Source organism: Carettochelys insculpta, chromosome 1 (genome assembly GCF_033958435.1).
Source record: "Carettochelys insculpta isolate YL-2023 chromosome 1, ASM3395843v1, whole genome shotgun sequence".
Lineage (NCBI taxonomy): Eukaryota > Metazoa > Chordata > Testudines > Carettochelyidae > Carettochelys > Carettochelys insculpta.
This window is the reverse complement of record NC_134137.1, coordinates 235,721,869-235,736,522: the sequence shown is the minus strand read 5'-3', so window position 1 is coordinate 235,736,522 and position 14,654 is coordinate 235,721,869. Positions and strand designations below refer to the sequence as shown.

At 41.9% G+C, this 14,654-nt stretch overlaps 1 protein-coding gene across 8 annotated transcripts in view; it reads left to right on the top strand.

Annotated features, from left to right (window-relative positions):
* Positions 1-14,654, top strand: part of RIMKLB (ribosomal modification protein rimK like family member B) — a 104,087-nt gene that overhangs the window by 74,253 nt on the left and 15,180 nt on the right. For 4 of the 8 annotated variants that reach the window (XR_012646550.1, XR_012646547.1, XR_012646545.1 and 1 more), the window contains exons 7-9: positions 320-465; positions 5,320-5,500; positions 7,248-7,403. Coding sequence is in view for 1 of the 8 variants with exons in the window: in XM_075002401.1 (XP_074858502.1) it covers positions 320-783 (464 nt within the window). In the remaining 7 variants the exon portion in view is untranslated. Of the gene's footprint in view, positions 1-319; positions 5,501-7,247; positions 7,404-10,076; positions 11,114-14,654 lie in introns of those variants that run through there. The other 4 variants (XR_012646543.1, XR_012646544.1, XR_012646542.1 and 1 more) reach the window with 4 other exon arrangements.

The following is a 14,654-nucleotide window of genomic DNA, read 5'->3' as shown; positions in this document are numbered from 1 at the left end:
AGCTATTAGGAGAAGCAAGCAGTGCTCAGGTAGGGGATAACAGAGGAATGACACCATATCAGACCACATTCTAGCAGAACAAAGAAGCAAAGCACGCGTGACTTTTTTATAATTTGCAGATCAACTTTAACACCCTTACATTTAAAATACGTTTTGATACTGTTCCTGACCAAAAGTGGTCATATCCTTCCCTGTAGCACTCTGAATTTGCCTTGGATGTTTCTTATCCAAGAACTGATCTATCGTTCTGTTATGCTCAGTAGAGGACAGTTGACCAGATTACACCTTGATGGCTGATCCTTATTTTTACTTTTGCCAGGTGGTGTAGGGATGATGTGCTCACTGAGTGAACAAGGCAAGCAGCTGGCAGTCCAGGTGTCAAACATCCTGGGGATGGATGTGTGTGGCATCGACCTGCTGATGAAAGATGATGGCTCGTTCTACGTCTGCGAGGCCAATGCAAATGTAGGTTTCATTGCCTTTGACAAGGCTTGTAATCTAGATGTAGCTGGTATCATAGCGGATTATGCCGCTTCTCTCCTTCCCCCCGGTCGCTTGACGCGGCGTATGTCCTTGCTCTCTGTGGTGTCCACGGCCAGCGAGACTAGCGAGCCAGAGCTGGGCCCTCCAGCTAGCGCCGCTGTCGACAATATGAGTGCTAGCTCCAGCTCTGTCGACAGCGACCCTGAGACCACGGAGAGAGAGTTGCTCACCAAGCTCCCGGGGGCTTTATTCAACATGAACCAGCTATTAGCCAATGAGATCAAACTCCTTGTGGAATGATGCCACTTGTAAATACATGACCAACTAAACTCCTGTAAATTTTTTTCAAACCAACTTGCAATGCTGTTTAACAGAGAAGCTCAGGGAGATGCGGGGGGGTTGGAAGGAAATTAGTCAAAAGAGTGAGATTAAAAGGCGCATATTCTCTGATATGGTGCTCCTTAATTTTTAATTCTGCATAACACATGATTGGTTTAATTTTATGGCAGCCCATCTCGAGTTGGTAATATCTAATTCAGAACCACATGGGGATTTTATTTATGTGCAACTGTGACCCCGAGTTTATTGTGGAATATGCGTGTCCATGGGGAAGTATTACAGTGCAGTTCACGCTTTTGGGTTTATAATGCTATCTTGCAATTCTCCAAAAGCAGCTGTGAACTCTCTTCTACTTGTTTAAGAACCTGATCTTGTGAATTGCTTGAGTGCCTTTAGCTTCCGAGAGAGCTGAGGGAATTAAAGCTCTGATATTTCAAAAATGCTTAGCATCTGCAATTCTCATTCACGTAAGTGGGAGCTGTGAAAAGTTCAACCTCTCTTAAAATCAGCCCATTATGACCTTGCAGTATCTGGCCTTAAGAGATGGGGTACAGATCAGAAACTTGAGCTTTCAGTACAAACCTGCAACTTCTGCCATATCAGTATTAACTGGCAGCTTTGTATGCATATTTGTTTATAAAGCTTTTGAGGAGGGATTTTTGTTAAATCTATGTTTTTTGTTTTTTTTTAATCATTTTAAATCTTGGCTGTGAGTGTGTAGTGAAATCTGTCATTTTCTCATTCACGGCAGAAGTGGCATGTTTTAACTATTTTTTGCACGATTGGAGGAGATAAACAGCATTGTAATGTTTGGTGTACAAAATAATGTTTATTCAATGTGAAAAAGAATTACACTAGTTTAAAACAAATGTGCATTGACTTGTATTTGTTAGTGTTTTAGTCTTTTTGAGAGCACGATGCTCTGTTAATGTTCCATTTTTTTTTTTTAATACATACTAGTCCAACACACCTTTCTCTCTGCCTGCATCTTTAACAGTGGCCAAAGTGAAACTACCACAAACTATTTAACAAAACACTGACTTGAAGCCTGTAAATTATTCTTTTATTTTTGTCATGGGGGTTGGGGGAACAGGGAAATGGGTAGGGTGTGGAGGAGGGAAAAGGTTGATGGAAACTTTCAGGACATTTAGGGTCAAGCTGAAGTTTGTTCATTATCACTATATTACTAGGTTTGTGTTTTCCGCATTAAAACTAAACTCTGTCAGCTGAGCTCCAAAGCAGGGATCCGCGGAAAAATATATGGTTCTTGGCTTTGGAAAACTGTGCAGCAGATTTAAACAAAGTAAGGCTCAGCTAGAATAAAGTTATAAAAAGCCACAAACAATGAATGGATGGTTCCTGGATCCTGTGTATGTGTGTGTTTTTTGTTTTATTTCTTTTTGGTTTTGGGCTATTCATTTTCATTTTTTCAGGCTAATTTTCTTTCCTTAGTCTCTGGCTGTGCATTTTCTCATTTAACTTGAGTAGTTTTGGGAAACAAAAAACCAAAACAGCAGTGTTAGGTCTGTTTTTAAGTCCCCATCTTCCTCCTCTTCACCTCCTGCTTGTTCCTTCCCTTCCTGGGTTCCTAAAGCACTGGAACTATATATATAGATAGATACCTATAGATATATGCACCTCTTTTTAGGGGGGGAAAAAAGTAAAACATGCAACTGAAAAATGGTTTTGTGAAAAGAGCGTTTGGAGGGGGGTGTTGTATGTGTGCAATGCTGCTGTTATATGGATACTTTAAAGGAGCATGTCCCATGTATCCTCTGAGGCTCTGCGCTTCCCACTCCTGTGGCCCCTCCTCACCTCGCCGATGCTCTGCTGTTTTACTGTCATTTGGATTAAATGAACACAACTCATGGACACTGCGGAGAGAGACTTCAAGAGGCAATAAACAGAACAGTATTAACCTGCTTTCATGGAGGTTTGATCATACTTATTTGTACAGCTTTTTTAAATTTAAAAAGGAATGTAATAAAATGAGGGTTTTTTGTAGAATTAAATACTATTATTAAAAACAAGTGAAAGGTTGATTGTTGATGTTAGCTGATGGAGTTGTCCAGCTGATCCAGCAGCAAAAGAAGTTTCAACAATCAAGATCATCTCCTGAGCTTCCAAGTGACAAGTTATAACAAAAGACAACAAAGGTTTTCACTTCTATAAAGAATCTAAACACACCAGCATAGGTTGTTTCCTACCTTTCCTAGTTACTGGGTGGGAAATCTCTTCCTCACAGAGTCGTCTCTTATCATCTGAGTACTGAGGAGCAGTTTTAAAAATAGCATTCTGCATTCCCTTTTGAGACCCCCGATTGAACCTGCAGTTTCCAGCTCCGCTTTGTAATATACATGCTGTGAGCACCGGAGGATATAAGAGAGGGAGGGTGGACAAGTCATCTCCATGCTAGCTGGAAGTAATCAGTAAGGGCCTCTGCACTAATGTCACAATTAGTAAATATAACTTCTCTTCGAACGTGGTTGGTAACAGCTATATGATCTGAGCTGTCTCGAGTCCCCTCATTGTTTGGGGGAAAGAGGCTGTGGCAGCAAAAACTTTTGTAATGCAGTTCACCTTTTGACTTTCCTACCCACCCTTTAGAGTAATATAAATTTGTGAAGTGGTACATATGCTTTTATTCTGAAATACACAAGCAAATGGCCTGAAGGGTATCATGTTGTAACTGGCTCCCTTGTGATGAGATCCTCTTGGGTGGGTGGTGCTCCCCCCCGCCCCCAAGATTGGAGAAAAGTCTTTGGGTGGTACTTGTTTAATGGAGTAGGAACGGGAGTGAAACTTTTACACAATAATTCATATTGCTCATGGAAGGCCTTGCTGAGGATTCAGGGCTTTGCCCGTTCAAATCATTCTTGTGTGTTCCTCCCCACAATATATCCATTTCCCCATGGTTAGTGAGATGTGGGGAAGAAAAAATGTTTCATAAGTATGCCTGTGATACACAGCTTTAAAAATCAAGCCTGTGCTAACCAAGAGATGCCTCCAATGACATCTGAAAGCTGTACAGCTCAGCTCTATGCACTGCACACTTCAGTTCCATATCCTAAAGAGAACTTTCCATACTCCCTGCCTTAATATAGCTAACAGTACTCATCATTTTCTGTTTTGGAAGCTTATATTGGAAATGATGATTTATCAAGATACACTGAGGTGTTTTGTTTTTGAGGGCTGGTACAGAAAATCACAGTGCATGAATTAATATATCTGTATTTTTTTTTTAAAGGGAGGGGAGGGAAATTGTGTTAGCCAAGCAGACATTTTGATTTTCAAAAGGAAGTTTCATAAATTAAACTTGATGGAATTTGTTATTTTATTTAACAGTGATTTTTCTTTGGAGGGAGTGTGGGGGGCTTTGTGAATTTGTCTGGTGTGCTATTTGATCACATGTTTAAAATTCCTTGGCTTCCATGATTAATTCTAAACTGTCTGTATGGCTTTTGTGTATTGTTAAGCCTTATATTTATTATTATTGTTGTTGTTATTACTATTATTAATTCTTTGGTGTGTTATAAAATCATCCCTTTCTGGAATGCTACAATGCCTCATCTGTAGCACTTGATGGAATAGTGACACTGTAGACATATGGACTGTTTGTTTATTTCTGGTGTTCCACCCCCTTCAAGTTATGTGGTTATGCTCTGATGGCTTTTTTCTCTTTGCTCCACTTTTGCAACCTTTCATGTGTGATATCTGCCCAGGAAACACCTCTGGAACTACTCTGTATGTTGGCCAGAAAGAGAGGACATTTCTTCAGATGTTTCACTGGACTTTTAAATCCAACACATGAAATCAGTAACTCTTAACCCTCCTCTCATCTACCTCAAATACAAAAAGCCCTAGTTGGTTAAATGTGGAAGGGGCCTCAAGGGCTTAGAGAGACTTTATGAAAGCAACCCATGTATACAATATCTTTCTCATGGCTCACTCTTTTTGAGAAGGTTTATGGGCTATATGGCTGGTGTGAGACTCACGACCCACTCCCGTTCTCTCTATGGAATTGTAGGTGCTCAGACAGGTAACCTCTGCTGCTACTGTGTTTTTTTTTTTCCTTCATTTTAATTTTTCACTGTTCTAGGACCTCCTTTAAAATGTTAGCATACTGCAGGGTTTATAACCAAATGTTTTCTGCCTTTTCTTTTTGTTTTTTTATCTTCTGTTGCGTCTCTTGGCCTTGGAGAGTGTTCCCATGGCAGATCGTAGCTCACTGTTGGTAGCCTCCAAACCTCTTGTATTCCAGTTTTCATTTGAAATGTTCGGGTTTTGTTTTTGTTGTTTTTGTTTTTTCTTTGTTCATTTATTTAAACCAGCATCTGAACTGAACTGTGAGTTTTGGGTGGACATTGACATTTTGTTTAACTGAAATTGTTCCTTTTTTGTGTGTATTATTATTATTATTATTATTATTATTTATTATAAGAAAAGATATGTTCTAACAGTTCGCACTTTCTTACTGTTCTTTGCAAAACTTTTCAGGAGCCAAAAAAGCCAAACAACCCAGAGAAAAACTTCCCTTCTCCTCTTTCTGATGGCGAGAGTGAGAGATTATGAAAAGTCCTTGAGAATGTTCCTTCCTAAACTTTTCTCCCCAGTAATGCAAGCTGGTAAAACAGTAAATGCAGCAGTTTGGTGGCATCCAAAACAGACCTGTTGGCAGGTAAATTCACTATTTCTGCTCTTTTTTATTTTTTAAAAAACCCTCATGTTTGCCTTTCTTCCATTTTTCCCATCCATCCACTAGTTTGATGAAGCGTCTCAAAGGATATATCTGTAATGAGGCTTAGAGAGCAAATATTACTTTCCTTTTTATTCCTGAAGCTCATATAGTCTACGTTATAAGAAACTTTTCAGGGTTTTTCCCTTGTGTTCAGGTGAGCCAGTGTGAGCGGGGGTGAAATACCACTGTTGTGTCAGAACAACTGGGGGATGGTGTTTAACTGCACAGCTCGGACCATATTTGTATCTCTATACTTCTAATTTTTCCCTCTGGTATGGTATTTTGGCTTAAGTCTTTACAGGGGTATGGCGCTTCCCAGGTGCGCAATGAGCACAAAGTTTAGCAGCATCAATTAGGAGTTGAAAGGTATGAAACACTAGTATTAAAAAGGTTTGATTAGAGTTAAAATTTTGCAGATATGGGGGATGTGACAAATGGGAGAATACTTCAGGTAAAGAGAGCAACCTCTGCTGATTTTTGTCTGTTTCTGGCATTTCTAGTGCCCCCCTAGTTATAATATCCGAGCCCCAAAAAATAATTTGCCCTTCTGTGGCAGCTCCCATCCCACTAATGTCTCAAATTGCATAGGATGAAAATGTAACCTGTCAAATCTCTTGTGGGGTAGGCAGCTCCTTGTTAAACAGTTGGAGGCAGAGGTGAAGTGGGTGCCAAAGTGAGTTTCTAGGCAGTGCGAGTATGATGCTTCAGACTGACATATATAAATGCTCCTTTGTATAATTTATTTCTAGATATTCTTGCCCTTCTTTTGAAGAACTTTTGGATGTGTAAATAATTCTGACCTTTTAGGAGTTAAAATTCTGCTTGTGAGCTTCTCAATTTGTTTCCTCTGTGCTCTTGAAAAGAACAGGGCTTGTGTGAGCAGCAATACTTTATAAATCACAGCTTCAAAACAAGACCAGAGAATAATATTAGAGCCAGATTTTGCTCTGTTATGCTAATCTGAAGTATCTGTGAAGTAAAGAGATTTTCACTAGTATAACAGAGTATAGAATTTGTGCCTTTAATTTTACATGCAAGAAAATTGCATAGACCTGTTTTACTCACATTTCCAATGCTTTTTTCCTTTCAGACACACCCACTTCTCTCGTCTCACCATTGGGCAGGCCTTTTCCTTTATTTGTGTATATTTTTGTGAATCAGCTGCTGTAAGACACAGTGTAACTCTTTCAGGCATGTGACTGGGTGTCTTCTGTTTTGGGGAAAGATCTGTAGAATTCTAATATTCTTTAAAGATAGGTTTGAACCCTTCTTCTATTCCCTATTCTCCCCGCCTCTTTACTCTTAAGTTAACTATATCTTAACTCATGCTCTAGACTTGGCGGCTCAGACCCATGGCTAATATATTTCTTCAAAGTTTTCTTGATGGTAGAAAATTGCAAGCCCTGTAGTGTGTGTAAACAGTAATTGGTGGAAAAGGTAGAAGAGAATCTGTTGCATTCCACTGAAGCTAACGTTTCACTCCTATAGTCTCCTACTCCTACCTTGTTGTTGGAACGGTCTGATATTCATCTTGCTTGTGTCCAGTGCTTTGCAAAGGGTGTTGGGTGAGGGAAGGATATTGGAGAAACTTGAATAAGTCTGGGCAGCTTATACAAAGGAATCCCTGTCCTTTGATTGTGTGAGTGCTCAACAAGAACTTCTTCTGTATGCCCTTCTGCTGCAACAGAATAATAAAAGTGGTAGGTGGCAGTAGCAGAAGAAGAAACTAATGTGGCTGGGACCTACGAAACGTACACTCAAGGAAAGATGGATTTGCAAAACGTTAACTGAAGTAAGTGGAACAGAGGAGAGAGGCAGAATCCTTGAACTGTCACCATGAATGGTGAGTGTGATTTTACTCAATTCTTCCCTGTCATAGGAATTGTCATAATAGAATGGACACATTGCCCCTTTTTGAGTAGTGTCATCTGACAATTCAGCATCTTAGTTTCAGCTCAGTTTGACATGCACTAACGCAACAGCTCAGAGGGACACATAAGCCCTCATAGTACTACTACTTGTCAAATGCTATACTGTGGAGAAAATTTCTTTCTGTCCCCCAGCCAGAGATCAGCCCTGAAGGCTCAGGTTTCTCAGACAGTGTTTATACAGTTTAATCCTCTCTAATCTGAGACTCTCATCTGACAACATCCATAATCTGGTATGATTTTGGTTAGCTGGATGACCACTTATTATGACTGTAGCCAAGTTTCCTGTGGTTCCGTAAAATTTGTTTACAGCCACCAGTCCTGGCTCTCAGGATTCTGTGCTGTTATTTAGCAGCAATTTACCCCTAAATGTCTTCTAAAAGTCCAGGAAACAGTGAAAGTGTTGGTAATGTGCTAGACAATATTTACCTTCAGTGGCCTGGAATATTCTCTTGTCTGGCTCCACTCAGGTCCCAAGGGTGCCAGATGAGAGATTCAGTCTGTAAGTACTTTGTATTCTATTCACTTTGGCTATGCCTACATGAGAGGGTTTTTCTGGCAAAACTGGACTTTTGTCAGAAAAACCCATGGAGTGGTCCACATGCAAAATGTGCTTTGTTGACAAAACTTGGCACATCTCCTGGCAGCATTATACCTCTCTGCATTCAGGTATAACACCTTTCTTGATGGGGTTCCTGTCGACAGAACAGCTGTGTGGACACTCCAGGGCCCTTTTGTTGACAGACAGGGCTTCCAGTTCAATGGGTAACCCTGTTTGCAGAACTTCCGGTCAACCATCCTGTCGAGAGAGCAAGGCAGTCTGGCTGCTCTCTGTCAGCAGAGCAGATTGCTCTTTTGATCTGCTTCTGTGTAGACGCAACCTATTGACAGAAGTTTTGCCACGAAATCAGTCACTTCTGTCAACAGATGCTTCTCGTGTAGATGTAGCCTTTGTGTGAATATGTAATCCCTTTCTGAATCTTTAATAAGCAAATAAACACTGCTGGGTAAACTACTTAGCATTTCTTCTCCCAAAATACTTTACTTTGTACGTTAAAATCTGTCATCTATTTAATCTCAAGTGCTCTCTCCATAGTATTCTGATGGTTTTGCATCCATTTAGTTTATGTATGTGGGGAGAATTAATTATGTATTTTGTAGCAGCCAACTAACTGAACATACTAGTTTTCATAGTTGATGTTAAAACTTAGGACATGACAGCTGTTACTTTGCTGCACAGCGTGGCCACTCAAAATTTCACAGCAACAGTGAAGCTCCTCCTTTAGTAAATGCAGAGGTCTCAGCCACTTGAACTGTAGGACAGATGCTGCTAGCTGCATAGAGTTTGACATGCACTTAAGCCATTTTGATTCCTGCCAGTGAACGGCAGTGGTGGATGCAGTAGCCAGTTCAGTGCATTATTTTCTTCAAAAAAAAATTTTTTTTCCAAAGTCTAATGTAAGTAGAAATATTTTCCATTGTCGGGACTAGGAGAAAGCAGGACAGATAGCCGATGTTTAAACGCATCCCAAACCAGAAGGATCAAAGCCCTCCTCTGGTCCCAGGAACCAATCAGACCCAGCTACGATCCCACGCTGGAGAGTGCCACCCCAGCAGGCATCAGGTCACACCTAAGTCACCCAGAGGGAAGGGGCTGGCAGAGAGAATGAGACCAGGACAGGGGAGTGTGAGTTAAAAACAAAGTAACTGTTTTTCTTTATTGAAACCTAAACATTAATGACAACAGACTATTTAAACTAAACTGTAACAGTAACTAAAAAACTTACTTTAAACATTGTTATTATATTGTTTCTTGGAGCTGACTTCTTTAAATATTTTATTGTACCGCAAAGCAAAAGGCAAAGTTATTGTTAAACTGTTGATAAACGTTAAGCAGGGGCAGGCCCCCAATAGGAATGAATAATTAGGCAAGGGTTGGACCCCAGTAGGAATGAGTAGTTAGGCAGGGGACAAACCCCAATAGGAACGGGTAATTAAGCAGGGGATAAACCCCAATAGGAATAGGTAATTAAGCAGGGGTAAACCCCAATAGGAATGGGTAAATGGGTGATAAAGGGAGGCTTTTGCCTTCATCTTGCTGACTTAACTTTGAATATACTAATAACAATACTAACTAATAACAATTAAATGTGCCAAGTAATAATTGAATGTGAAATATGATATTGATGCCTGGGCTTTCAGGCCCGGCCCTGAGGGTCAGGCCCTCGGGTCCTGCGTTAGCCTCGTCAGGCCAAGCGCACTGCAGGGGCGCGACCCCCTGCTCCCCCACTGGGGGCCCCGATGTCCCAGGTAAGCATCCCTTTCAGTGTTAGAGGGTAGAGTTTACGTGTCCTGAAGAAGCAGCGTGTATTGTCAAATGCGGTATGTGTGTCAAATCCAGGTGATTGTCCAATCAGGTGAGAAGCCGCTAGAGAGCGCAGGCAAGATGGCGGCGGGAGTGGTGATGCCGCAGAAGTGGCGGTGACCTCAGGGTTCAGTGGCTGGGTATGCAGTACCCACCGCGAAGCGGCGGGCCAGTTCGCCACCCAGCCACGTCCCCGCTGAGGCCGCTTGTTGCTCTCTGGCAGAGTTCTTTGGAGGCGCTGCTGGAGAGCCCTGCTAGGGAGCGCCGGCGCTGCCGCAGGTGTCTTCGCTCCTTGGAGCTGGCCTGAGGGAACAGTGGACACTGCTCGAGGCAGCCAACACTTCCCTTTGCAGGGGCACAGAGACCTTGTCTGCGTCACCCAAGGGCCCGAGAATGCTGGGACCAGCCTGACTTATATAGACAGAGTTAATACATAATTCATGACCTGATTACCATACCAAAATTTATCTACCTGTTTTCAGTTAGGTCCTCTGGGGCTTAGAAGGTGCCAGAAAGTCTCACCTCTGCCCAATCAGAGGCCTAGAATTCAGGTACATGATTATGAATAATTCATGAGTTCAGGTTACCGGGGAAACCAACTGACAAAGAGTGACCATTGGTGCTGCTGCTAAATGGCAGCCTGTGACACTTTGGATTTTTCATGTGCCTGCACTGATTTTATATAGCCAAAGGCTTGTACTCCCTGGCCCACGGGGACGATTATGCCCAGAGATGTTTAAAAATCCCTGACATCCATGATATTTTTTAAGGGCCCCCTGGGTCTTACACTACTCTCTTTAACGTTGCATTGGTGTGTGTCAAGCATAAAGTGAAACTAGCTTATAAGTTTTAATGTTGTAGTAGCCCTTTTGGTCTCAGGATATGAATCCTCAGAAGAAACCTGCAAAGGATCTTCAGAAGATGAGCCTGAAAAGCTATGTTTGTAACTTTATGGACACACAGAAACTATGGACATAACAGACATGCTGTTTTTATGGCTCATTATAACAATTTTAACATAGCCTTCTGCCTACTTCTTCATTTGTCCTATGAGGTGGTGTTAATTGTCCACTTTGAATAAAATGGTGTGCTACAACCTTTGACAAACACTTATGTGTAATAGTTTGTCTCATCTTGTATTTAACGAGAACACTCTGGTTACCTTCTCCAGACGTCAAAAAGAGCTCTATGTAGCTTGAAAGCTTGTTCTTTCCACCAACAGAAGTTGGTCCAATAAAAGATACTGTCCAAGTCAAGTTGGTAAGTGAAATGCAAAAAGATAAACTGCTTACAAGCTGAAATGTGAAAATTCTTCAGAATAATAATAATCCGTGATAGAATTCATTTTAAAACACTGTTTTTATAGAATATCAAAAAAGATTTGAATAATAACAAAATACAAGGAATGAATACAATGAAAACACTCCCAAAGCTATTGACCGAGGAGGAGCAAAGGCCATTTTGAAATCCATTACTGTATTACTATGCAAATGTTAGTTACTGCATGTGATACTTAGAATACTGTGTAGACACTCTAGAAATACAGTGGAAAGATTATTGTATGGCCTTCATGAAGACAAAGGTGAAAGATACTTATTGAAAACTATCTATTCGTTGGCCATGCAAAACGAGGTCTAAGGCTGTGTCCACACTGTACTTTTGTCTGTGAAACCTTTGTTGCTCAGAGATGTGAAAGAAACACATCCCTCATTGCCAAAAGTTTTTCCAACTACAAGCAATTTGTTGGCATGACTTGCTCTCCCACAGATAAGCTCCTTATTGGAGGTTATGTTGTCACCAGGAGAGCTCTCTCCAGCCCACAGAGAGCAGCTACGCTTCATGCCTTACAGCAGCCAGGCTTTAGCAGTACACCTGTGCCAGTGTCAGCTATGCAGTGTAGGACATACCCAAACTCATGACATCCACGTTTCTGGCTGCTCCCTTCCAGGCTGAAAGAGAATAAATGAGTGTGTGTGGGGGGGGAGGGGTAGGAAGAAGAATGAGGGGGCATGTCTTGTCCATAGCATAAAGGGAGGAGCTAGAGAGGGTTACATGGTGTCCCGGAAATAGAGGTGGTATAGTGAGTCACACAAAGAGCATGTGGGGAATGAAGGGAAGCAAAGAGCCTGGTGTGTGCAATGTGCTCAGACCTTAGAAGCAAGAAAATATATGACCCTTTGTCTATAATGAACTCTTTGTGTATATATGTATAGCATAGCTCACTGTATTGTAAAATGTGTAGCCTGCCTTCTAAAATAGCTCTGTTGCTAATTGGCAAGACAGTCTGTTCAGTTGCCTATCTAACCAGAATGCCTTCAAGTTCAAAAGCTGGTTCTTGAGGTCCTGGAGGCCCTGCATTGATATGGCAGAAATGTTACTTGAATGTGAATACAATGAATAATACAGAGTTGTAGTTTTTTTCTTTAGTAAGACACTCACTGTTTACTTTACAGTTAACTATTACCATTGGTTAAATACTAAGGGTAGCTTCTGATTTGCTTTACTCTTTTACTTTAATCTGAGCAGTCCCATTAAAACTATCTGGAGTACATATTGTATGGGAAATAAGCAGGATTTGACCCAAGGTCATTGCAGAGGGCACAAGAAGCTAAGGTCCAGGTGCAGATCAGAAAAGTGCTTTGAGTAGAGATTTGAAAAGAGTTCTGTTCAGTGGAGTGATATACAAATGCTGTTCTGTGTGGAGGGATTTGTAGAGGAGAAGGTTCTTGTCACTTCAGTCACCTGACTGTAAATACAGCAGATTGTGGTAGTGCAGGCAAGCAGAGTCAGAAGCAGTGGTGAATGTTTCAGTAGTAGAAGAGTCAAGATGGTAAAATAGAACCTGTTCAGCCCTGGAACTTTCCTACTGTTCATTGAGAGGAAGAAAACAAGAAACATACCCATATCCATCCCCTGTGGAAAAGGGTTTTTAGCTTTCATGCGACTGAGGAGGAAAACTTGAATGTTGCAGTGGACTTGAGGATGGGCCTGGTGTACAAGCCGACACAGCTTCTGTTCACAGAGACAGAAGGATATTCTGGTTAAAAATGTAGCCATGTTTCTCATAGTAAAATGTCAGTGTTTTACTTTGACGGTGAGTGAAGTAGGAAAACTGAGAGGGGGTGAGGAGGGCTGATCCATCTGAGAAGTATTGTCAGTCCCCTAATCAAAAATGTTTGCCAGTATTAAAACTAGGGTCCTACCAAATTCACAGTCCATTCTAGTATATTTCATGGTCATGGGATTTTAACAATTATAATTTTTGAGATTTCAGATGTTCAAATACCATGGTTTTGTAATTGTAGGGGACCCTGGCCCATAAGAGGGTTGTGGTATTGCATTATTTTCACCTTTATTTCTTCACTGCTGAGGGCAGTCTTGCTTCCTTCAGAGCTGTGTGGCTGGAGAGAGCAGTGGTTGTTGACCAGGAGCCCAGCTCTGAAGGCAGTGCCACCACCTACAGCAGTGGTGAAGTAAGAGCATTGCCATCCTTCACTGCCTTCTGGGCTGGGTGTCTGACCAGCTGCTGCCACTCTCCCAGTTACTCAGCTCTGATGGTAGATCAGAAGTTTAGGTGGTAATATCATGACTCACCTACAACGTCCTTGTAAGTCACCACATCTGTTTTTTGGGTCTGGACCCCCAGTTTATGAAATGGCAATCCCTGGGAAATCTGTGCACTAGAGGGCAGCAGTTGTCAAACTTTAGCAACCTGAGGAACCCCATTTTGATTTACATTTTTTTCAGGAACACCCAAAACCTCCTGCTCAACCCTTGAAGCCCTGTTCCTGTCCTGTCCCTTCTGAGGTCCTGCCCCCACTCTGTCCATCCCCTCTTCCTCCCTAGCAGGCTGTTCCCCATCCTCATGTTCATCAGGCTGAAGCAGGGGGATAGGGTGCAGGGGGGAATATGTGCTGAGGGGGCAGGGTGCAGGCACAGGGTCGAAGCAGCAGGTTAGTGTGTGGGAGAGATTGCAGACCCTGGAATGAAGTTTGGGTGCGGGCCCTGGGTGGGGAAGAGAATGGGTGCAAGAGGGAATGCATGCTTTGGGAAGGAATGTAGGTGGGGGAAGGGCATGTGAGGCCAATTCTTCAAAATCTGTTTTCAGCTGCTCTTGGTGGTATTTTTTGAGAGAAGTGAGTATAGAACTGTGAGCCTAGCTCACAAAGTCAAGGCTTGTGGTAGCCATTTTAGGTGTTCAGCTAAGACTTCTGAGCTGCAAGAGACATGGGGATTAGATTAATATTTTTCCCCCTATTTTGCACGTCAACATCTGTCCAGTTTGCTTTTTCCACCAGATGCAGCTCAGAGCAGAGAGTGCAGTGTTTACTACAGTCCCCTTCCTATTAGTAGAGAGATCCAAGAAAGAAATGGAATGGCTTGTGTTTCTTTTAATTGAGTGGTAGGGAGAGAAGGTGCATACATAAAAATGGGAACTGCTTCGGTGATTCCCCTGCCCCCAACCACTGGCCACTGTGGATTAGGCAGGGACAAAGAGTGGCATTTACATTGTGCTGAGGCAGGGCATTGTCAGGATATTTCTCTATTTTCCTTTTGTTCTCTTCAGAAGCCCTCTTTTTTCCTCTTCTCTATACGAGGTCGAATAAAAACACAAGAGGCTGGGTGGGGTGACAGAGAGGGAGTGGGGACAGTTTTGGTTAGGAAATCAAATCAAAACTCGGTAATGATATGACAAGCAATGCAAGTGTTGCCAAAATATACAAATGACAGTGACAAGCTACTGTGTGGAGAAGGCTCAGCAAACTAAACATTTTGCCCTGGAGAAGATTTCATAAAAAGA